General features: G+C 40.1%; 1 protein-coding gene across 1 annotated transcript; it reads right to left on the bottom strand.

Moving 5' to 3' along the window:
• Positions 1 to 1,637: 1,637 nt before the first annotated feature.
• On the bottom strand, positions 1,638 to 25,661 carry NDUFA12 (NADH:ubiquinone oxidoreductase subunit A12). Its single transcript, XM_077845851.1, has 4 exons — positions 25,501 to 25,661; positions 24,333 to 24,415; positions 21,374 to 21,461; positions 1,638 to 1,916 (listed from the first exon to the last, which is right to left on the bottom strand). Exons 1-4 carry the CDS (start codon positions 25,584 to 25,586, stop codon positions 1,736 to 1,738), a joined length of 438 nt encoding a protein of 145 aa, XP_077701977.1. The 5' UTR covers positions 25,587 to 25,661; the 3' UTR covers positions 1,638 to 1,735.
• Positions 25,662 to 25,913: the final 252 nt, after the last annotated feature.

A 25,913-nucleotide genomic window follows, 5' to 3' on the forward strand; every position in this document is an offset into this window, starting at 1 on the left:
AGTGCTTGGTTCTGTTAATCAATCAGCAAACTGCCCAACAGAGCACAATGTATAGTGTATCCTGAGGGCACAACATTTAACCAGATCCAGCTGAGTAAGAAATACTTAGCAGTGAGACCATGAACAAACTTTAGTGTCTTAAATGTTTCACATTTAATGTTTGGTGTATTTCTTTAGCTCAGTAGTTCATAACCTTGGCTGCAAATGAATTCATCAGGTTGGGAACAAAGTGGGGAGCTTTAAAAAATACTGGTGCTGGGATCCTACCCTCAGAGATGCTGATTTATTAACTTGGACCTCTTTATTAAAAACAAAGAAAGAAACAAAACACCCCAGGTAACCCTAATGTATAGTCAATGATATTCTAGCTTCTTCTCCATTCTCCATGTCCTTTATACCAACAGTCAGCTCTATCCCTTAATAGTCTTTTTTTTTTTTTTAAGATTTTATTTATTTATTCATGAGAGACACACACAGAGAGAGGCAGAGACAGAGGCAGAGAGAGAAGCAGGCTCCATGCAGGGAGTCCAATGTGGGACTCCATCCCAGGTCTCCAGGACCACACCCTGGGCTGAAGGCGGCGCTAAACCGCTGAGCCACCGAGGCTTCTTTTTTTTTTTTTTTCAAGATTTTGTTTATTCATGAGAGGCACAGAGAGGCAGAGACATAGGCAGAAGGAGAAAGGACTTGATCCCAGGATCCTGACCTGAGCCAAAGGCAGATACTCAACCACTGAGCCACCCAGGTGCTCCACTATCCCTTAACTTTCATATAAGAAACCTGAGGAGGTTAGCAAAGTAGCAAAGTCCTGAGTTTTACTCAATGTCTTGAGTTGAGATTTGGGAATTGAGGTTCATTTTCTCCTGTAAATTATCCAGTGCTCTTAAAAGCAACCATGTGGTTCCATAATCCTGGCGTATTTCCCCCAATACCATTAATTGTTCTAAGGTGGCTGCTAAACAGTACCCAAAGGCCACCTGCTCAGGGGCTCATGGAAACTGGTTGACTAAAGGCAATAGAGCCTGAAAAGCTGATCACTGAAGCTGCTAGCTTTCCATCCAGAATACAGAGGGGCGTTGCACTGCCTTTCACCCCATCCAGATACAATCAATTCCGGAGAGCCCACCTCTCCCTGAAGGTCTTTTGCCTATAACCCATTCTCTGGAACCAATCTGGGTATTAAAATTCCTTTGTTTGTAAGCAACAACGACAACAAAATCAATGACCTTGGTTAGCTCAAGGAAGTAAGAATACATTGGGATGGATCCTGGGATAGTTCACAGGTCCAAATAAACTATGAAAGAACCCAAATTCAGGAAATAGGAAATCTCTGCTGACCTCCTCTCTAGAGAGCTGCCATAAAAGCCATCCAGTTCTGGTGACTCTTAGCCTCTGTCGCCCTCCATTCACCTTTCAGTTTCCCACAAGAAAATCTGTCAGCTCAGCTCAGCTTTAGGTCTTCCCCTGCGGATCAGCTATGTGAGGTGAGATCATGAAGCACAGACATGACACAGTGGCAAGGGGGTAGACCAGGAACCACCCAACAGAAGTGTACTTCAATCACTCACGTTTGGAAGCTTCTATTTTGCAGTTCATGAACGATAAAGGTATGGGCAAAAAAAGCACAAAAGACACTGTTTAATCAAACAATTTTAATCAAATTAATAGGAAGCAGTAAAAGTGCAATTGCCTGAAGATCCCCATATTTCACATTTCAAACTGTTTTCCATTGTCTTTACTTGTAAGGTGTTGCAGGTGGGACCCACTCTTGAATCTTCTTTCTTGTGGTAGAATAAGGTACATATTGTTCTGGAGTGCCACTCACATTGAACTTATGGTTTGTCCAGATGAATTTACGAGCAACAGGTGGTTTTACTGTTGGAGGATCATCGGTCATACAGTGAAGCCAACGATGCCTTTAAGAGGAAGAGAAAGACAGTTACAAAGACGCAGGGTGGTGTGGTGGGAGGAGCACTGAGCGGGAAGCTCTGGGGCTATACTGGTGGCTTGAGCTCAAATCTCAGCTCCCCTCACTTGCTAGCTGAACTGCTATATGCCTTAGCTTTTTCATTTTTTAAAAATTTTTATTTATTTATGATAGTCACAGAGAGAGAGAGAGAGGCGCAGAGACACAGGCAGAGGGAGAAGCAGGCTCCATGCAGGGAGCCCGATGTGGGATTCGATCCCGGGTCTCCAGGATCGCGCCCTGGGCCAAAGGCAGGCGCCAAACCGCTGCGCCACCCAGGGATCCCTGCCTTAGCTTTTTCATTTGAGCATCCTGACTTCCCAAGGATGATGTAAGGATTAAATGCCCCTAGAAAAATTCCTGTGTACAGTAAGTACACAACAAAGCGTTAGCTATGCTTTTACTGTTACTGTATCTCATCATATGGAGGACACTAGCAATTTTAAGATGCACATTAGTTTATGTATCTGTAAGGAAAAAATGCTACCAACTAACTCACACTACTATTGATTATAATATGTACCCTAATTTTAGATGTAAAAAGGTATTTCCAAACTGATGAATACACTATTGCTATTAGATGCTAGAGGCTGCTCTGGGATTTCAGTTTGCTCAGGCTGCTCTGGTGATGGAGCTTTAGCTTAAAATTCAACAAGGCTCCTGCTGAAGAAAAGGTCTCTGTGTGCATCTTAAATTCAAGTTTAAGAGCAGGTGTTACAGGACATACGATTTATTATATTAAAAACATTAAATCACAGCCGAAAATTCACAAGTATTTCAGTTTTAAGTGTTTAACAATTTAATTTCAAAGGAAGCTGGATGCCTGGAGTAGAAAGGAAAGAGACCAGTGATGCTGCTACTAACGGCAGAGAAAGAAGGAATAAAGTCCAAGGGACAAAGAGTAGAACTGAGCAGGAAGCCACTCTGAGTTTATATGGCACAGGAAGTAGAGAACTCACACCAGATCTCCCAAGGCTGGGAGCTCAAAGACAGGATGATGTTAAGGGAAAAGGGAGTAATGGGTGGGAACAAGCAGAGAAATGTGGCTCCAAGGGAAAAAAAGAGATTTTTCAGCTATACAGAAAAGGGCAAGTGGAGGAGGTTTCAGTAAAATAACTAAAACTAAAGCTAATGAGAAAAGGTTATGGGCAGCCCGGGTGGCTCAGCAGTTTAGCGCCGCCTTCAGCCCAGGCATGGTCCTGGAGACCCGGTATTGAGTTCCACATCGGGCTCCCTGCATGGAATGGAGCCTGCTTCTTCCTCTGCCTGTGTCTGTGCCTTTCTCTCTCTGTCTCTCATGAATAAATAAATAAAATCTTTAAAAAAAAAAAAAGTTTGTGATGCTATTTAAGAATATTTGCTAGCAGTAACTGATAGGTATAGAGAGGTAATTGGCCAAAACCAATTAGCCTCTCCTAAGAGAGGAGATAAATTACTATTACTGTTGCTCTATTTGTTTCTAAAGATATACCATGATCAGCTAGCATAATAAAAAATGATGTCTCTACACACTGGGCTGGTGTCTTTTTTTTTTTTTTTTTTTTTAATAGGTACTTCCTAAAGTAAAATCCTTTTTATTTATTTTTTATTATTTTTTTAAGATTTTATTTATTTGAGAGTGAGAGAGAGAGTAAGCATGAGCAAGGGGGTGGGGGAGAGGGAGAAGGAGAAGCAGACTCCTCACTGAGTAGGGTGCCTCCTGCAGGGCTTGATCCCAGGACCCCAAGACCATGACCTGAGCGGAAGGCAGAAGCTTAACTGACTGAGCCACGCAGGCACCCCTAGGCTGGCGTCTTATATTCTCCAGCATTAATTGGGGACTAGTGAAAGTGATGTGGACCAATAAACTGTGACTATGAACACAAGCTCTGAACCTCTGAGATGCTGGCAGTGAGACAGGCTCCACTAGTCACTCAAAGGAGGGATTAGCTGTCAAAACGAAGGTTGTTACTTACCAAGGGGCTTTATGTAAGCAGAGATATTTAACTTTTACCTTGTGGAGGCAGGTTAAGTAATTAATTTATTCTATTAAAATAAAAGGAAAATGTATTAGAATAATTGCTGTCAAGACTCTTATAATTTAAAATGATATTTAAGAAATCAAGAGTCCAAATCTTATATGTGCCTGTTCAGCTACACTAACTGAAAAAGACATATACGACTCTATGTTCCTTGCCGCATTATTATTTATAATAGTCAAGATATGGAGGGAACTTAAGTGTCCATCAATAAATGAATATAAACAATGGAATATTACTCAACCATAAAAAAGGAATGACATCTTGCCATTTGTAACAAAATGGATGGAACCAGAATGTATTATGCTAAGGGAAGTAAGTCAGAGAAAGACAAATACCGTATAATTTCACTTATATGTGGGATCCAGAAACCAAAAAAACCCAGAAACAGACATATATGCAGAGAACAAACTTGTGTTTGGCAATGGGGAGGAGTGGGGCAAATGGGTGAAACAGGTGAAGGGGATTAAGAGGTACAGACTTCCAGTTATAAAATAAGTAAATCACAGGGATGTAAAATACAGCATAGGAAATATATAATCAATAACACTGTAATAACCTTGTATGATCACAGATGGGTGTGCTGAGCATTTCATAATGTATATAAATCTCAAATCATTGTTACACACCTGAAACTAATATAATATGTCAATTATGCTTCAATCAAAAACAAACAAAAATAAAAATCTTTGGGGTACCTGGGTGGCTCAGTCAGATAACCACCTGCCTTCAACTCAGGTCATGATCTCAGGGCCCTGGAATTGGGCCCTGTGCCAGGCTCAATGCTCAGCGCATAGTATGCTTGAGATTCTTTCCCCTCCTTTTCCCTCCCTTTCTGCTTCTCCATCTGCTTGTGCTCGTTCCTTAAGTAAATAAAATCTAAGAGAAAAAAAGACATCAGAGGAAGAAGAACAGTTTCAGAAGAAAATGGATGATTTGAATAAAAATACTAATTTTCCAGAAAGCCAAGAACTGCTCCACCAAGAAACTGAGATGGATGCAGAGTCCAGGAAAAGCAGCAGGAGAAAAAAAGGGCTGGAGCAGTTGAACTCATGAATAGAACAGGAACTGAAAGATAAAGTTAGCCAATTAATATTAATGGCTGAAAACCTAAAGACCATCCCCTTCCCTTATTTCCTTAGAGGTCACACTTGTATCATGTGAACTGGGAAGCTGAGCAAAAGAGCGAAGCAGAAAATGGCAATGACCCTGTGTATCGGGCAGAAGTTGAAGTGTGTCACTGATGATGCAGACTTCAATGGATCCTTTCAAAGTCCTGAAGAGGAAAACCAATAAATAGCCAGAAAATCGTGGGAAGAAAAGCAAATGAATTAAGAGCTTACAGGACAAACAAATCTCCAAACTGAGGAAGCATCTTTGCAGCATGGAAATTCACAGCTTGAAAGTGAGATTAAGCAGCTGAAGCTTCAAATTACATTAAGAACATGTCATGCAACTTCAGGGAAAATTATCTTAGGAGGAAACATAATACTTAGAAATAAAGAAGAAACTTCCCAAAGTGTGCAGAAACATAAACTCCACATATCAGATTCACAACCTCTACAAGGTGGCAGAACACACGGCCAAAGAACTGGAGAGAAACACTTCCTACTATCGAAAGGAGATCCTCTTCCATGAGAAAAGAGCCCAAGAAAGCTATATAGCAGTTGTGTTGATTGGGAGAAAACTCAAGAAGCTAAGACAAGAAAAATGATCACCACAGGCAAATGTTGGACAATATGAGGTCCAACTTCCAGACTTTCCCAAGTGGTCCTTTTACTCCCGTTGTCCATCTGCAGCCCAGAGACCCAGAAGTGTCAGGGGATCCGTTATAGCATCAGTCCCCTCAGGAAGGAGGAGGGAGCTCTGAGGCTCCAGGACCTGGAGTCACCTGCACATCTGACTCAGCTCACAGCAGTCAGATCCTGAACACCTACAACCATGGCACATCTGTATGTGTTTTCTTCTTTAAAGTTATTTTGATTTATCTGTTTTTGTTTTAGCTACTGTTATTTAATTGGAGCTACAATTGCTCCTATTCAAATAGAAACAGCATTATAATTTTAAGATAGTATTTTTCAAATAAAGATTTAATTTAAAAAATGTTAATAACAAGGAAAGTTTAATTTTCCCTTTCAGAAAATTTTCCGGCAATAAAATCTTACCAGATAGCAGCAATTTTTTTTTTGTTTTTTTTTTTTAAGATATTACATATTGGGGCAGCCCAGGAGGCTCAACGGTTTGGCGATGCCTTCTGCCCGAGGTGTGATCCTGGAGCCCCAGGATCGAGTCCTGCATCGGGCTCCCTGCGTGGAGCCTGCTTCTCGCTCTGCCTGTGTCTCTGCCTCTCTCTCTCTCTCTCTCGAATAAGTAAAAATCTTAAAAAAAAAAAAAAAAGGTTTTACTTATTTATTTGCGAGAGGCACAGAGAGAGAGAGAGAGAGAGAGAGAGAGAGAGGCAGAGACATAGGCAGAGGGAGAAGCAGGCTCCTCGCAGGGAGCCCAATGCGGGACTCGATCCCTGGACCTCAGATCATGCCCTGAGCCGAAGGCAGATAATCAACTGCTGAGCCATCCAGGCATCCTGATAGCAGCAAATTTAACAACAAAAATCTAGGCAGTTTTGTATCTTTCTTCTTCTTGGATAATATAAATTATTAATTTTGGGAATCAAGGCTGGCTTCTGATCATAATGTTCATGTTGCAGTGTTTCTAGTTAACATCATTGGGCATAGAAATTCCAAAGAATTTTTTCAATTTTTCAAGAAATGGGTAGGAGGGGTGCCTGGCTGGCTCAGTCGGTGGAGCATACAACTCTTGATCTCAGAGTTCTGAGTTCAAGCCCCATGTTGGGTATAGAGTTTACTTAAAAAAATAAATAAAAATTATTTTAAAAAATCATACGAAAGACTAAAGAAAAACATGATTGCTTTTTGAGGTAAAAATATACATCACACTAAAATGATTATTTGTCCTACTTTAGTTTATGAAACATACCCATACATACCATTCAAGTCACTTATTTAATACTAATGTAGGTATTTCAAATTTTAATATGTTTTTTTTATTTTTATTTATTTATGATAGTCACAGAGAGAGAGAGAGAGAGAGGCAGAGACACAGGCAGAGGGAGAAGCAGGCTCCATGCACTGGAAGCCTGATGTGGGATTCGATCCCGGGTCTCCAGGATCGCGCCCTGGGCCAAAGGCAGGCGCCAAACCGCTGCGCCACCCAGGGATCCCTATTTCAAATTTTAAAACTGAGTAAACAGAATTGAAATGACTTTCCCAAGATCCCACAGCACATATGCCACAAAGCTGAGGTGTGAACAAAACTTCCCAATGGTTGAAAAGAACCATTTAGCCAAGAAACTTAAATTATAATCAAGAGATGAAACTGGATTAGGATTATGATAGCATTTAAGTATCTGCCAAAATCCTTAGATCCATCTAACCCCAGGATGGGAATGATAAATTTAATGTTTAAAAAACAAAAATAGTTCATTGTAAGACAGCCAACTCAAATATTGCTGGCTCAGTAACTGTAATTAACTGTATTTAATTAAATACAATCTGAATCAAAGTCCTAGTAGGGTTGGACAATTATAATTCTAAGGATCAGCTAAAAGTCTACCCAAGAAAATTTTGAAAACTCACATCAGGAAGGCTGGCATTACCAGATATTAAAGGCTCAAAACAGAATGGTAAAAAAAACTAGTTAAAAAAAAAGTACAGGGATCCCTGGGTGGCGCAGCGGTTTGGCGCCTGCCTTTGGCCCAGGGCGTGATCAGGAAGACCTGTGATCGAATCCCACGTCGGGCTCCTGGTGCATGGAGCCTGCTTCTCCCTCTGCCTGTGTCTCTGCCTCTCTCTCTCTCTCTATCATAAAAAAAAAAAAAAAAAAGTACAATAATAAGACAGAATAAAGGTCCCCAAACAGACTATATATAAGGTAAGAATGGCAATGGCATATCAAATTACTGGGGAAACTAAGTATTTATCAACAAATTATGCTAGATGTTTAATTTTGTTGAAAAAAAATCAAGTTAGATTTCCTAAGCTATATATCAAAATAGATTCCAGACAGATTAATAATGCTCAGATACAACATGAGGGAATATTTATATTCATAATATATAGTGATATTTATAGAATGTAAGAAACATTTCTTTTTAAAAAAAAATGTTATTCGAGAGAGAGAGTGAAGGATAGAGAGAGAGAGCACAAGCCAAGTGAGGGATAGAGGGAGAGGGAGAAGTAGACCCTCTGCGGAGCAGGGAGTCTATCTGAGGACCCTGGATCAGCCAAAGGCAGATGCTTTTGACTGAACTGAACCACCCAGGCACCACATGAAGAATCATTTCTTTTTTTTTTTTTTTAAAGATTTTATTTATTTATTCATGAGAGACACAGAGAGAGAGGCAGAGACACAGGCAGAGGGAGAAGCAGGCTCCATGCAGGGAGCCCAACGTGGGACTTGATCCCAGGACTCCAGGATCACACCCTGGGCTGAAGGCAGTGCTAAAAAGCTGAGCCACCTGGGCTGCCCTGAAGAATCACTTCTAAGATTAATATTAAATCCAAAAAGCCATAAAGAAAAAAAGTGTAATTCTATTACATAAAAACAGAAATGGGGGATCCTTGGTTGCTCAGCAGTTTGGAGCCTGCCTTCGGCCCAGGGTGCGATCCTGGAGTCCCGGGATCGAGTCCCCCATCAGGCTCCCTGCGTGAAGCCTGCTTCTCCCTCTACCTGTGTCTCTGCCTCTGTTTCTCTCTGCATCTCTCATGAATAAATAAAGAAAATTAAAAAAAAAAAAAAACAGAAATGTCTGTGTCTTAAAACTCTGCAAATAAGATTAAATGATGAGGTTTTGGCTCAGGTTATGAGCTCAGGGTTGTGAGATTGAGCTTGCTTAAGATTCTCTTTCTCAGCAAAGAAATAAACAAAAAGTTAAAGTTAAAAACAACAACAAAACCCAGGACGCCTGGCCTGGATGGCTCATCCGTTGAGTGTCTGCGTTTGGCTCAGGGTGTGATCCTGGAGTCCTGGGATCAAGTCCCACATTGGGCTCCCTGCATGGAGCCTGCTTCTCCCTCTGCCTGTGTCTCTGCCTCTCTCTCTCTGTGTCTCTCTGATGAATAAATAAATAAAATCTTAAAAAAAAAAGTTTCATGAAAGAGAGAACTGTGACTTAGACAAGAATAATACTGATAGAGGTCATGATCGATGTAGGACATATTTGGAAAGTAAGCACAAAAAAACCTGCTGATAGACTGGATATTAGAAAGACTTGTGAGGATGACTCTTCAGTTTCTGGCTTGGCTAAACATGAGTCATCTAAGGGCTTAGGAACATTCTGCTTGAGAGGTCTGTTTATCTGCATTGGACATTTGAAGACATCAAAAAAAATAAAATACACTGCATTTATAAATATGACCTAAAATGTTGAAAGGAATGTAATTACCTAAACTTGCAAATGGAGACAATTGTTTACGAGATTTTAATCCTTTCCATTAGAGTTTATCAAACATTCATCAAACAAGAGGAAATAATTGTTCTTTATTTTAATGCAAAAATGTTCAATTTACTAATCTTGTTATCCTATTTATAAACTGGACCTCAAGGCTTAAGAACAACTAGGTTTTAAAAATTGCAGCTGTAACTCTCAATAATAGAGAACAATCTGATGGTTACCAGAGAGGAGGTGTGGGGGATGGGTGAAATAGGCGATGAGGATTAAGGAGTGCATTTGTGGTGAGCACTGGGTGATGTATGTAAGAGCTGAATCACTATATTGTATACCTGAAACTCATAACAAGGCATGTTAACTGGAATTAAAATGAAAACTAAAAAAAATTTGTGATAATAAAAATTGCAGCTGTAATAAACAGCCTATTAATTTTAAAGCCAAATTCCCATTAATCCTTTATACATCAAATGCGTCTCAGACACTAAAAGCCTCAAACTGACAAGTAGAATATTTAGTGGACTAGGGGAAATGTCTGTGACTTATTGAGAAGAAGGAGATAGCAAACAGAATATTATATATAATAATGATATATGTATATATATATATATATATACACACACATACCTATATATAGTTACTTATAATCATAAATCTTCTAAAAAGGTTATGATTAATAAATTACAATCTATTCTCCACACTGTGACCCTTTCAAAATATTCCTTCTCTATTCAAAAGCAGATCCTCAAATATACATTCAATTAATGAATGAAATGTTAACAGTGCTTGTTTCTGGGCCAAGGAATTAGCGAAAAAAAAAAAAAAAAGACTTATTTATTTGAGAGAAAGCAAATGAGTATCGAGCATGCAGGTGGTGGGATGGGCAGATGGACAGGGAGAGACTCCTCAAGCAGGTATCTGCCCTGAAGAGCATGGAGCCACACCCTGAGATCATGACCTGAGCCAAAATCAAGAGTCAGAAGCTCAACCAACTGAGCCACCAAGGCACCCCATGAACTAACTAACTAACTAACTAACTAACTAACTAACTAACTATTTATTTATTTATTTATTTATTTATTTATTTATTTATTTATTTATTTATTTATTTATTTATGATAGTCACACACAGAGAGAGGGAGAGAGAGAGAGAGAGGCAGAGACATAGGCAGAGGGAGAAGCAGGCTCCATGCACCGGGGGCCCGACGTGGGATTCGATCCCAGGTCTCCAGGATCGTGCCCTGGGCCAAAGGCAGGCGCTAAACCACTGCGCCACCCAGGGATCCCCGAACTCTCAAATTCTTAAGAACAGACTCTCCATTTAGATTCAATGAAGTTCATATTGCCAAATCACATGAACACTTTTCTGTCCTTATTCTATGAAATCTCTCAGCAACAATTAATACAGCTAGCCTTCTCATCTTATTGAAATGCTATTCTCTCTTCCTTTCCTTTTAACCTTGCTAGCTACTTTTCTTCTTTGCTAGCCCGATCTTTGTCCTAAGCTTCAGATTTACATACCGGCTGTTCACTTGACATATTTCTTCTCTGACAGTTATCTCAAACTGACTACTTCCAAAAAAGAGGCTTCTAACTGAATTATCCACTCCCTATCCTACCTTTCTCCCAGTCTTCCCATCTCAATGAATGGTACCACCATCTATCCAACCTCTCAAGTCCCAAACCTATGAAGCATCCTTGATTCCTACTACCCCAAGCAATCCCCCCAACTTGCACCCTACTTTACTACAAGGCATTTAAAATATCATATACTAACTGAAAAAAAGCTGACCACAAGGAAAAGGAATTCTCACAAGAGCAAAACATTTAATTTCACCATGGCCCTGGAAAAATCTTTAAGAAAAAATTATTTTGTTAAAAAATGGAAATTTTCAACATATGCTATTATTTTTAAAAGAATGTTTTTACATATTATTTCAGTAACTTAATCATTAATCCTAATAAGAAAAATCATTATCAAGAAAATCAATAAGGAGATACAGACTCTAATACACTGAAGGAGAAAAGACGTTACTTAGAAATGAACATAAGGTGCCACCAAGTGGGAAAAAAGTATATACATGGTAGAGAAAAATCTAGGCAAGCCCTATTTGCTTGTTATAACTGGATTTAAAAGATTTCAGGTCCCAACACTTCACAAAAAAGCATCTTTGTTTCTCCTGATAAAAGCAGAAACAGTAATTTTATACTATTATGCATAGAAGAGCCTAAACTTTTCACCAATTTACTCTCAACATTTAATCTTGTCAAATTGCATGTAGATACTAATTACTCACTTGGTTTATCAGTCACTGATTCTATACAAAAGCTAACTAGCATAAATATGAAAAAAAAAAAAAAAAAGAAAAGAAAGACTTTTATGCATTACTATCCGGACGGCAGCAATTAGTTTAAAAGAAAGATAAGGGATCCCTGGGTGGTGCAGTGGTTTGGCGCCTGCCTTTGGCCTAGGGCGCGATCCTGAAGACCCGGGATCGAATCCCACGTCAGGCTCCCGGGTCTGCTTCTCCCTCTGCCTGTGTCTCTGCCTCTCTCTCTCTCTCTATCATAAATAAATAAAAATTAAAAAAAAAAAAAAGATAAAATTAAGGACAATCAAAAGTGATATAAGACAGTATTTGTATATAGTTGCCCTGACACAGGTCTCCTAAAACCCTTATAAATTCCTTTTTTTTTTTTAATTTAATTTTATTTTTTTTTCCCTTATAAATTCCTAATAAGAGCAGTCAAGAGTAGCTTTTGTTCTAACAAGGTGACTGTGACTAGGCTCCTAGATGGTCCTGGATGAGGTTAGTCACCAGAAAGACCAAGCCATGATCAAAAGCTAGGAATTTTCTGCCTCACCCCTTCCAGATCAATCTATAGCTGGCTGATCAGAAGCACAGATGACAATCTGGGTTTATGAGTGGCATCTGGACAAGAGGTAAAGTAGCGCAGTGTTGTGGGGCTGAAACCTTACCTGTGGGATCTGACGCTATCTCCAGGAAGACAGTGTCAAGAATGAGTTAAACTGTAGGACATCCAGCTGGTGTTAGAGATTTACTTGTTGTAGGGGAAAATTTCTAAAGCTTGGTGACCAGAAGTGTCAGAGTGAAGAGTTTTGTATAAGTAGTAAAGGAGACTCACAAGAGAAACACATAGCAGGGAAGAACAGAGTTTTTCCCTAATGAGGAAGGAAAAGATTAAAGTTTTTATCCCCTTTCATCCTTTCTCCATGAGTGTGGGCTGTATTTACTGGCTCACTTCTAATAACTAAAATACAACATAAATGTAGGATGTCACTTCTGAGATTAGGTTTTAGAAAGACTGGCCTAATATGTATTGTGCTAACTATACTTCAATTAAAAAAAAAAAAAAAAAAGACAGGCACCTGGGCACCTCAGTTGGTTGAGGGGTCTAGCTCTTGGTTTCACACAGCCCATGGTGAAATGTATGTTTCTGCACAGCGAAATAAAAATGGTAAATGCATTAAAAAAAAAAAAAAAAAAGGTGTCATCTCAAGGTTCTGGGATCGCTCTGCATTGGACTCCACACTCAGCACAGTCTGCTTGAGGATTCTCTCACTCTTACTCTGCTCCTCCTCTGTTCTCTCTCTTAAATGTTAAAAAACAAAACAAAACAAAAAAAACCAAAAAAACAGAAAAGAAAACTACTTACACACAAGGCTGTGTCTTCCATCTCAGGTGATCTCTTTACTTGCTCTCAGGAAGCCACATCCAAAGATGGCCTTGTGGAAAGGCCCACAGGAGAGAGCACAGAAGCAAATCTTGGAGGTCTGCCTACAGTTCATGTCAATGAATTTGGCCATGGATCCTTCCCAGATTAGACCCTGAGATGACTGCACCCCAAACAGTATATTGAGTGTAGCCTTGTGAAAGGTCCTAAACCAGAGGTATCTAGCTAAATTGCACCAATTCCTTATCCACAGAAATTGTGAGATACTGTTTATTGTCTTAAGCTAAATTTAGGATAATCTGTTATAGAATAATGGATAACTGAAACAGTCCTAAAACACAACCTGCATCACCAGCACCTTAGTCCAGCCTCCAACAGCTCATACAACTACATATAATAGTTTTCTAAGTGATTAGCCTGTTTTCACTGTGCCCTTCCTCATTCTTCACAGCAATGACAGAGATGCATGCATGCATGTATGTATATATTTATTTACTTATTTAAAGATTTTATTCATTTATTCATGAGAGACAGAGAGAGAGAGAGGCAGAGACACAGGCAGAGGGAGAAGCAGGCTCCAGGCAGGGAGCCCGACATGGGACTTGATCCCGGGACTCCAGGACCAGGCCCTGGGCTGAAGGCACTAAACCGCTGAGCCACCCATGCTGCCCGACAGAGATGCTTTTAAAATGTAAATCACACGCAGTAATTTTTTTGGACATTGCTCTTACCAACATATTTATGGATGTGTCCCTTCAGACGAGGGGAATAAAAGCAAAAATAAACTATTGAGACTACACCAAAATGAAAAGCTTTTGCACAGCAAATGAAATCATCAAGAAAACAAAAAGGCAACCTAGAGAATGGGAGAATATATTTGCAAATGATATATCCAATAAGGGATTAATATCCAAAATATATAAAGAATCTGCACAGCTCGACACCAAAAGACCCCAAACAATCTGATTAAAACATGGGCAGAGGACCTGAACTGATACTTTTCCAAAGACATAAGGATGGTCAACAAATACATGAGAAGATGCCCAGCATCACGAATCACCAGGGAATTGCAAATCAAAACCACAACGAGATATCACCTTATAGCTGTCAGAATGGCTAGCAACAAAAAGATGAGAAATAACAAGTGCTGGTGAGGATGTAGAGAAAAAGGAATCCTTATATGTTATTGGTGGGAATGAAATTGGTGCAACTGTGGTGGAAAACAGTATGGACGTTCCTCAAGAAATTAAAAATAGAGGGGCACCTGGGTGGTGGTTAAGTGGTGAAGCGTCTGCCTTCAGCTTAGGTCATGATCCCAGGACCTTGTGATGGAGCCCCACGTCAGGCTTCTCCCGCTCCCTCTGCCTGCCAAGCCCCCTGCTTGTGTGCATGCATGCTGTCAAATAAATGAATAAGATCTTTAAAACAAAACAACAACAAAAGAAATTAAAAACAGAATTACTAAATGATGTAGCAATTCCACTACTGGAAAGAAAATGAAAACACTAATTCAAAAAGTACATGCACCCCTATGTTAACTGCAGCATTATTTGCAATAGCTAAGACATGGAAGCAATTCAAGTACCCCTCCCCCCTGCCCACAGATGAATGGATAAAGATGTGATATATATACAGTGGAGTATTAGTTATATAAGACCAGGATCTTACCATCTGTGACAACATGACTGGACTAGAGGGTATTGTGCTAAGTGAACTAAGTCAGACTGAGAACAACAAATACCATAAGATTTCACAAATAACATACAAAACATAAAAAAAAAGTAAAAAGCAGAAGCAGACTTATAAATACAGAGAACAAACTGATAGTTGCCAGTGAGAGGGAGATAGGGTGATAAAGCAAAATAGGCGGACTGGGAAAATAAATAAATAAACACACACACACATTAACATACATACATACATAAATGGAACAAGTGCAGTAATGAATTATAACCCATTATTAAAGCAGGAGTTCATACTGACATAAAATGGGTAGACTGAAAGTCTGAGAAGTAATGGGATACTTATATAACTTCAAAGTACCTCGACACAAAATGCTAATTAACTGCAAAGGGAAAACTTTAGAAAGGAAAAACCAGACAGAATCACCAAAACTTTAATTCAAAACTTGAATTATTCAAGTGAGAGAACTTATCATCAGTAATGGGACAAGTCAAAATAGGGTGCCACCTAACAGAATGCAACAAGAACATGACGTTGTTTCTGTGACATTCCTGCCAAAGATACATAGCCTGCATCTAGTCATAAGACGAGATCGACGGACCCCCACTGGACGACTTTCTGTAACCGCCTGTAATTTTCAAAACTGTAAAGGTCATGAAAATAAAGGAAAAGCTAAGGAACAAATCTAGAGGGAGACTAGACAGAGTAAGATCCATCTGAAATGCGCGATTAGATCTTCTGGCTATGAAAGACCTTGTTGGCACAACTGATGAAATGAAATGGGGTCTGAAGATTAGACAGTAGTGGTATGCCATTGTGAATTTCCTGACTTTGAGAGTTAAACTGTGGTTACACAGAATATCCTTGTTTGTAGGAATCACACACTTTTGAGTATTCAGGTCATCCCTTTGGCAACTTACTTTGAAATGACTCAAATACTTGTAACTTTTCAGAAAGTTCAGTAGGACTGTTCCCAATTTTAAAAAATTGTAAAACAGATCATATCCTGCTTTACCTTCCAGTGACTTTCAAAGAAATTTAGAAAAAAAGCCAAAAAACCATGGCTTACCACATCTGCATAATCTAGGCACTAGCTGTCTCTCCTACCTCATTATCTACAATCTTCCTTTCATTCGTTCCATTCCAGCCAAACTGGCCATGTTGCTGTTCTTTGAATGCAAGCAAATAAATCTCAACATACAGGGTTTTGCGCTGTGGTTCCTGCTGCCTGGAGCTCTTCCCACCACCTCCCTCTTCTCCGGCTTGCTCCCTCCCATTTCCAAACATCATTTCCTCAAGGAAGCATTTCCTAACCTCCAAATAAAACAGCCACCAGATCTTCCCATTACTCTTCATCCCTTTATGAATGCCAGCTTCGTGTTATCTCCCTTGCATTTATCACTGCCTAAAACATGGAATGCATTTGTTTTTCTGCCTTCCCCGCAATCAGAGCAAGAACTTTGTTATACTACCAGTGCCTACAACATTTCTTGGCACCTGGTAGGTATGCAATAAACAGTTATTTGAATGAGTAATGATGATAAATTGGGTTTGCTATTCACTACTTTATATGTAAGATAATACCTGGCTCTCTAATTAAAGATACATCAACCCAACTTCAAATTTATTCATGGATCAAAGGTAAGAATCCACAAAGTTAGAATTCCACAGTGTATTACACTCAACAAAGGGGGTTATGAGAAACAAACAGCTGAATTTGTCCAACAGCACTTCTCCCTACATCATAAGCCTTTAAGCTTCCCTTACAAACAAGGGTCATGAAAAGTATGCAGCCCTTAGGAAGATTCTCTCCACAAAGAAATTCAGCTTTATATCCTCAACTGCCCTCAGGCTCCTGCTGGAGTGATGTTATTTTCTACAGCTTTCAACCTCTTTTCCAAGTGATCTCAGGTCATATAAAAGAACTTGCTTGGCTGAATAGTATTTTTATCTTCTCATAATTTTTACTACTTTATAATTTTAAATGTTTCATCACATAATTTAAATCAATTCCCTCCCGCCCCCACATCACAGTCACCCAAAATACAGACCATGAGCACCAATTTAAAGACGAGTCCTTTGAGGAGATAGATCTCAATCCATCTGAGATCTGAACAAGACCGCCCACTGACCTTCTGTATCCTCCAAAGACCAATCTTGCCCCGAAAAAATCAATTAAACAAATAACTAGGACACCTTGCCTCCTAAAGTCAAATCCCACACTAAGACCTGGGACTGCCCCTGACATATAAAATGGCCCTTCAGAGAAAATAGCTCATCTAAAATCAGTCTCTCAAACCTTAACAGAACCACAGACTGTTACTGCCCATTGAAAAAAGCAGAGGCACCTGGATGACTCAGTCGGTTAAGCATTTATTTGACTCTTAATTTCGGCTCAGGTCATGATCTCAGAGTCATGGTATAGACCCATGAGTCAGGCTCCATGCTCAGCGTGAAGTCTGCTTCAATTTCTCTCTCTCCTTCTCCCTCTTCCCCTCCCCCCTGCTTGTGTGTGCACATTCTCTCAAATAAATAAATTAAAAAAAAAAAAAAGAATACAAAATCCAGCCTCAAATGCAGAATCACTACTGCGTTCTCATGTTAAGAGCCCATGAGTTTTATTACAAAGACATAATCCAAGACAGGCATACCTCAGAGAAATCGTAGGTTTGGTTCCAGACCAATACAATAATGCAAATATTGCAATAAAGCAAGTCAAAGGAGTTTTTCAGTTTTCCAGTATATGTAAAAGTTATGATTATGCTGTAGCCTATTAAGTGTGCGACAGCAGTATGTCTAAAAAAAATAAAACCAACATATGCCTTGATTTAAAAATACTTTATTGCTAAAAATACTAACCATCATCTGAACTATTAGGGAGGTTTGTTTTTTTAGTTTTTAGGGAGTTTTAATTTTTTGCTGGTGGAGGGTCTTGCCTCAAAGTTGAAGGCTGCTGATAGTGGGATGGCTGTGGCAATTTCTTAAAATAAGACAGCAATGAAGTCTGTCACACTGATTTGACTCTTCCTTTCACAAATGATTTCTCTATAGCATGTGATACTGTTTGACAGCATTTACCCAGAGTAAAACTACTTTCAAAATTAGAGTCAATCCTCTTAAACTTGCCACTGCTTTATCAACCAAGTTTATGTAATATTCTAAATCCTTTGCTGTAATTTCAACATCTTCACAGCATCTCCACCAGAGTAGATTCCATATCAAGAAACTTCTTTGTTTGCTCATTCATAAGAAATAACTCCTCATCTGTTCAAGTTTAATCATGAGATTTCAGTAATTCAGTCACATCTTCAGGCTCCACTTCTAATTCTAGTTCTGTTGCTATTTCTACATTTACTTCCATGGTTACTTTATCCACCGTCTTGAATCCTCAAAACCATCCATAATCAATAGGTTGGAATCAACTTCTTCCAAATTCCTGTCAATGTTGATATTTTGAACCTTTCCCATGAAATCACAAATATTAATGGCATCCAGAAAGATGAATCCTTTTGAGAAGGTTTTCAATCTACTCTGCCCAGATCCATCAGAGGAATCACTACCTATGGTAGCTATAGCCTTATGCAACGTATTTCTTTAAAAAGACCTGAAAATCAAAATCATGCCTGATATGTGGGCTGGAGAACAGATGCTGTGTTGGCAGGCATGAAACAACATGAATCTCACTGTCCATCTCCATCAGAGATCCTGGGTGACCAAGTGTATTTTGAGAAAGCAGTAATATTTTGAAAGGCATCTTTTTTTCTGAGGAGTAGGTCTCAACGGTGGGCTTAAATATTTAGTAACTATGTTGTAAACAGATGTGCTATTACCCAGGCTTTGTTGTTCTACTAATAGAATACAGGTAGATTTATCATAATTCTTAAGGGCCACAGGATTTTCTGAACAGTGAATGAATACAGGCTTCAACTGAAAATCATCAGCTGCATTAGCCCCTAATAAGAGAGCCAGTCTATCCTTAGGAAACTTCAAAGCCAGGCACTGGGTTCTCTTTAGCTATGAAAGCCTATAGCATCTCTTCCAATAAAAGGCTATTTCTTATACATTGAAAATCTGTTTAGTGTAGCCATCTTTACTAATTATCTTAGTTAGGTCTTCCAGATAACTTGCTGCAGCATCTAAATCAGCACTTGATGCTTCACCTTGCACTTTTATGTTATGGAGAGAGCTTCTTTACTTAAAACTTTATGAGCAAAATTCTGCTAGCTTCACTTTTCTTCTGCAGCTTCCTCACCTCTCTCAGCCTTCATAGAATTGCAGAGTTAGGACCTTGCTCTGGATTAAGCTTTGGCTTAGGGAATGTTGTGGTTGGTTTGATCTAGCCAGAACACTAAAACTTTCTCCATATCAGCAATAAAGCTGTTTCACTTTCTTATCATTCTTGTGTTCACTGGAGTAGCACTTTTAATTTCCTTCAAGAACTTTTCCTTTGCATTCACAACTTAGCTAATTGTTTGATACATGAGGCCTAGCTTTCAGCCTATCTTGGCTTTCGATATGCCTACCTCACTAAGCTTTATCATTTTTAGCTTGTGATTTAAAATGATAGATGCACAACTCTTCCTTTCACTTGAATACTTAGAGGCCTTTGGCGGGTTATTAATTGGCTTAATTTCAATATTGTGTCTCAGGGAATAGGGAGGCCTGAGGAGAGGAAGACAGGGGAGTGGCCAGTTGGTGGAGCAGTCAACACACCCAACATTTATTAAGTTTACCGTCTTATATGGGTACAGGTATACCTGTATCATGGTCTTCAAATGACATCACTGACAAGCGTCAAAGTTAATTACTCCAAATAGTACATGAGAGGTTCAAACTGGTTGTAGATGAAATCGGACAACTGTGTTTTTGCTTAGTTCACAATATATTTTTAAAAAACTATTCTGTCCAATCAAGTAGCCTATTTAAATTAAATTAAAAATTCACTTCCTTAGTCACAGTAGCCACATTTCACAGTGTCCTGGGCTACCTTTCTGGACAGCACAAACAGAATATTTCTATCATCAGAAAAAGTTCTACTGGATTGGGCTGTAATGACAAATATTTTAAATTAACATTTAAAAAACAAATCTCACAATGAAATATGCATTTCTACTTTCTCTTGAAAAATCCTATCTAGAGACTGTTGGCTGGATTCTCAGCTGATGGAACTGGGGAGTGATGAATAGCACTGCTTCCCTCTTACAGAGAGTGTGCTTTTCGGTCCTTTAGATCCCCACTATTCCCTACAGTCTCACACTGTACTTCACTCACTTATGTTACATGCCTGGACTTCCAAGGTATGTCTTGGAATGGAAGTGAATAGAGCCTGAAACGGTTTCTGATGATTAAATTCAAGTAAAATAAAATGTCACAGTTAACCTAATACACTTATTTTTAGTTTTTGGTGAAATTTTCTAGACTGACTATAACAGATTATCTAAAGTTTAATGGTGTATTAAACAAATGTCATTATCTTAGCAATCTATGATATAGATTATAAGTACTTGGCTTTGAAATATTTTATATAAAATTTGATAATTCAAATAAAAGCATTTAGAATTCTATGTCAAGATAGGTATACTATAAAATTATAGTTTTTGGAGACCTAAGGAATTTGAGGGCTCTCATTTTACAGATGAGAAAACTAAGATCCAGAAAGGTTAAAGAACTCGCCCAAAGTCAAACTGCCAAATATTCAGAGTCACAATTCTTTTTGGCTTTCCCTTCACCCACAGCCAGGTGGTAATGTGGCATACTGTTTTTCCCCAAAGACAGGCACACCATTACATACACCACCATATAATGTGATGTTGACATGTCTCCATTAAGAGATAGGAATCGGGGCAGCCCGGGTGGCTCAGTGATTTAGCACTGCCTGCAGCCTAGGGTGTGATGGAGTTCCATGTCAGGCTCCCTGCACGGAGCCTGCTTCTCCCTCTGCCTGTGTCTCTGCCTCTCTCTCTCTGGGTCTCTTATGAATAAATAAATAAAAAATCTTAAAAAAAAAAAAAAAAGAGAGAGATAGGAATGTTCTTTCATTAAACTTGGGCAGAGTTTTCTAATTTCCTCCACCAACGGAATGCAGAAATGATACTGGATGATTTCCATGACTAAGTCAGTTAAGACAATAGGGCTCTGCCAAGTGCTTTCTCTTAGAGCACTTGCCTGAGGAAGCCCAGGTGACCTGAGGGTATTCCAACCCAATGCCTCAGCTATGTCCCCAGCTGACAGCCAGCACCAACTGCCAGATAATGAGTAAGTCTTCAGATGATTCTGATATCCAGCATTTGAGTCTTCTACCTGACATTGTGAAGCACAGATAAGCTATCCTGACTGTGTCTTGCCTGAACCCTTAAAAACTATAAGAGATAACTACTTGTTGCTTTAAGACACAAAGTTTTAGGGTTGTTTATTACAGTCACCATACCTGGGACAGATGCTTTCAGAACACCACTGACTTTTATAAATAGATATTCAATAAATATCTGTGTAATGAAATAAATACTGCCAAGCCAAATAAAATAGAATGTTGACTTAGTTTACCATTCAGGGGGCACCATGCTTCCATCCACATCCCAAAATGTGTTTTTGCCATTCATTTCAGTAGTATATATAACCCATCGGTGACGACCTGGATGGAAAGATCAACATTTATAAAGATGTGAGGAAATAAAGACAACCTTAACAAAAACGAAAACAAACAAAAAGCATAATTGCATATCAAAGACAACTATTTTCTATTAATAAAAGACGTTTTTGTGTTCTTACAGAAGAGAAATGTTAGAATCACCTAACTCTGGAAAATGAACAAGGGGTAGTGGAAGGGGAGGTGGGCGGGGGGTTGGGGTGCCTGGGTGATAGGCACTGAGGGGGGCACTTGGTGGGATGAGCACTGGGTGTTATGCTGTATGTTGGCAAATTGAACTCCAATTAAAAAAATTTTTAAAAAAAGAGAAATGTTAGAGGAATAGCACCCTGGATATATTAGTGGAGGCAAGTCTCAGGAAGTGTATGGTATGCTTTTATCAATAGCCTGGCAGCTGTAAGAGCAAAATCCCTACCCTAGGGCTGAGACTCATTCTGTGGGTGGAGAACTCTTGCTTCCCCCCTGTTCTTCTGTGAACGGAGTAGAGGAGAGTAGGGGGATGTGTTCCCAGCTGTTCAGGGTATGTAGGAGAGAAAAAGCTCTTCCTGAGACTGGGGCAGAAGAAATGTTTTCACAAGCAATCATACTCAAATTATATGCTTCCATATAAATATTTTAAAATGACCATCAGAGATCCTTTTGGAAATTGATGATCATATATAATAAATAAACATTATAAACAATGGTTATATAAGTAGGACAGTTCATGTCATCAAAATAGTATGGCAGCGTTCTTTATTTAACAAATTTCTGTGGAATAGTTAGGGGCCTAGCTACAATTTACACGACTGTTTCTATTGGGTCCTTAAGTTGAGGAGAGACCTGGATTCTAATCAAGACTCTGTTACTTATTATCAATGGACTTTAGGCAAATTTTATGAGCCTCAGTTTCTATGTCTATTAAAAGTGGGTGAATATAGGGGTGCCTGGCTGATTCAGCTGGTAGAGCATGAGACTTTTAATCTCAGGGTTGTAATCTCTACACCATGCTGGGTGTAGAGATTACTTAAAAATAAAATCTTAAAAAAAAAAAAAAAAGGTGGAGGACTATACATACTACATATTCAGGTTGCTATGAAAATTTAATATCACACACATACATCTAGTTTAGCACTGGTCAAAAAAGTGCTCAATAAATATTAATTCTTTCCACTCCTTCCTTACTGCCCCTACGACCCCCAATTAGAAAATACTGAATTCATCTCTATAATGGATTTTAAGCCAATAAACAAAAAGTAATCTGCATTTACTTTACAGAGTTGTTTTTTTTTTTAAAGATTTTATTTATTTATTCATGAGAGAGGCAAAGACATAGGCAGAGGGAGAAGTAGGCTTCCTGTGGGGAGCCTGATGCAGGGCTCTATCTCAGGATCCTGGGATCACAACTGGAGCCAAAGGCAGAAGCTTAACCACTGAGCCACCCAGGTGCCCTCAAAGTTTTCCTAAGTAAATATCAACTAATGCTAATTAAATATGGCCTTATCTAGTAAAGGAAATACAGATTTTCAAGCACAACTAGAATCTTCTGGAGCACAGGTGCCTTTGAGGGCCCCCTCTGGGACCCCTCTGGTGTTAAGGCATTTGCCAGAGCCTCTCCCTGCAGCCCCTCAGCAGCTTCTTAACCACCCTGAAGCCTTCTTCCAAGTCCTAGACCAAATGGAAACTATAAAGATTTTGAAGGGAAAAAACAAAATCAAGATTTGCTTCTTTTATTAGAGAAACCAATCTTGAGAATAAGCAACTACAAGTAAACTATAATCCAATTAGGCAGGGAAATGTGAAGGCAGAGGAGAAAACCTTGGAAAAGGTTTCACAGAATTAGGTCATGATGATAAAAATGGGCCTTAACAATCTCACAATAAACATTTATCAAAATTTTAAATATATATATTTTTTAAAGATTTAATTTATTTATTCATGAGAGACACACAGAGAGGCAGAGACACAGGCAGAGGGAGAAGCAGGCTCCCCAAAGGGAGCTCGATGTGGGACTCGATCCCAGGACCCCAGTATCACACTCTGAGCCAAAGGCAGACGCTCAACCACTGAGCCACCCAGGCACCCCTAAATGTACTTTTTACACTCAGGAATTCCACTTCCAGGAATTTATTCTTACAATACTTAAATGAATATAGATGTAGTTACAAGCAAGTCACTGCAGCTTTTTCTTTCTTTCTTTTCTTTTCTCTTTCTTTCTTTCTTTCTTCTTTCTTTTCTTTCTTTCTTTCTTTTTTTCTTTTCTTTTCTTTTCTTTTCTTTTCTTTCTTTCTTTTTCTTTCTCTCTCTCTCTCTCTTTCTTTCTTTCATTTTATTTATTTATTCGTGAGAAACACAAGAGAGACACAGGCAGTGGGAGAAGCAGGCTTCCCGCAAGGAGCCAGGTGCAGGACTCAATCCCAGATCATGCCCTGAGCCAAAGGCAGACGCTACACCTCCCAGCCACCCAGGCCTCCCTGCAACATTGTTTCTAATAGCATAAGGCTGAAGGTAATCCAAATGTCTATCAATAGTGAAGTACTTGAAAAAGGAATGATTTCTTCCATACAGTGGAATACTACGTTGTTATTAAAAAGAAACTAACTTTTTTTAAAATAAAAAAAAAAACACCAACAAAAATCCAAACAAAGAAGAATGCTGTAGATACATCCAATTTACCATTATGGAAAAATGGCCCATGAGTTTTAAGTAAAAATATTTCCATTTACAAATAATATGCATAACATAATCCCATGAAATTAAAAAAAATGTATGTTGGTTATATAGTCACTGAAGAAGCTCCTTGTACATTATGGAACAAAAGAGTTAAATCAAGGCTCAATCTCACTCTCATTATTTACTAAAAAATACTGTACTCACCAAAAAACTGCTTGTTGTCTTCATAATATTTGTTTCCATATTTGTCTTCCCCCACTAAGGTACCAACCCTCACATCATTCGTCCTGTGAATATCCAAAGAGAGAGAGAGAGAGAGAGAGAGAGAGAGAGAATTTAGTATGATCCTTTGTCCAAAACACAAATTTATGAGCAGCCCGGGTGGCTCAGCGGTTTAGCGCCCCCTTCAGCCCGGGGCGTGACCACGGAGACCTGGGATGGAGTCCCACGTCGGGCTCCTTGCATGGAGCCTGCTTCTCCCTCTGCCTGTGTCTCTGCCTCTCTCTCTCTCTCTCTGTGTTTCTCATGAATAAATAAATTATTTTTTAAAAACCCCACAAATTTAAAAGAGTTGAGTATAACAAAGGCTGCTGCATCGACTAGTAAAATAAGACCTGGGGCGAGTCAGCAGTTGTGCACGTCTAGCCTTCATCTCCAGGATCAAGCCACCCACTGCTGAAGACCCAGCTTTCAAGGAAGAGCTCTAGGATCCCCCGCTCAGGTCGCCAGGACCACGCAGATACAGAGAAAGATAGAAAGGACAGATCGACTCCACTCACAGTCCTAAAATTACACTAAGTATAGAGATGCAATATCTTCAAATTACGAGACTACTTTGATCTATTACTCCAAGGCCAAGAGGCACTGCGGTTAGCAGAAACCCTCAAGGAATCAGGAGCCCGAAGTAGTTCATCTTCAAAGGATCCGAACGTCTCCGGGCTTTCACTCGGCTCTGGGTCTCTGGAGGAGCGGCCGCTGCTGCTCCTCCACCTGAACCGATGTCGGGACTAGGCGGGACCCTGACCATCATCTCGGCCAACTGTTTACCGGCCGGAGGAGGAGGAGGCAGCTGGAGGCCACGAAGGCACACTTTGCCAAGGTCAGAGTGTGGGGCCACGCGCGCTGCGGTCCGGGAGGCCGGGCAGGGCTGCCGCACCCACGCGCCCTCGACTCTTCCAGTCTCCACAGCTGGCTCCGATCCTGCCTCAGGGAGACTCCTGGACGCACGCCTCGGCCTGGGGAAGCAGCGCGGAGACTGACGGCCGACTGTCCTTGACAAGACCTGTGAGTTCTCCCAGGGGACGCGGCCCGGGCCTCCTTCCACGGACTCACGCACACTCCCGGGGGCAAGCGCAGGGCTCCGGCCGCCTACCTGAAGAAAACGCGTAGATAGCCGCGGAGGCCGCCGTGGCCGCTGACCTGCTGCAGCCCCCGTTTCAGGACCTGCAGGAGCTCCATCTTGCCCCGTAGGCCCAGCCTCCCCCGCGCGACGTTCAAAACGCACCGGGCGGAAGCCAACCCGCGGCAGCGCCGTGCCGGCCACAAAAAGTTCCTGCTCGCGCATGCGCGCCAGATCCGCGGGGGATGGCTCTACGCATGCGCGGAGCGGCGGAGGGCGCTCGGCTGGTTTCCATGGGAAACGAAGGCGCGGGAAACCAAACAGTTTTCAGGGGCTGTGCTAGGGTGCCGGGCTGGTGCTGGAGAGCTCGCCTAGCCTAGGCCTTCACCGGTGGAGGTTGCTCCTTTGGGAACCTCGGTTTCCTCGCCTAAAATGATCTGCTCAGA

This window comes from Canis aureus, chromosome 13, assembly GCF_053574225.1.
Source record: "Canis aureus isolate CA01 chromosome 13, VMU_Caureus_v.1.0, whole genome shotgun sequence".
In the NCBI taxonomy this organism is placed as follows: domain Eukaryota; kingdom Metazoa; phylum Chordata; class Mammalia; order Carnivora; family Canidae; genus Canis; species Canis aureus.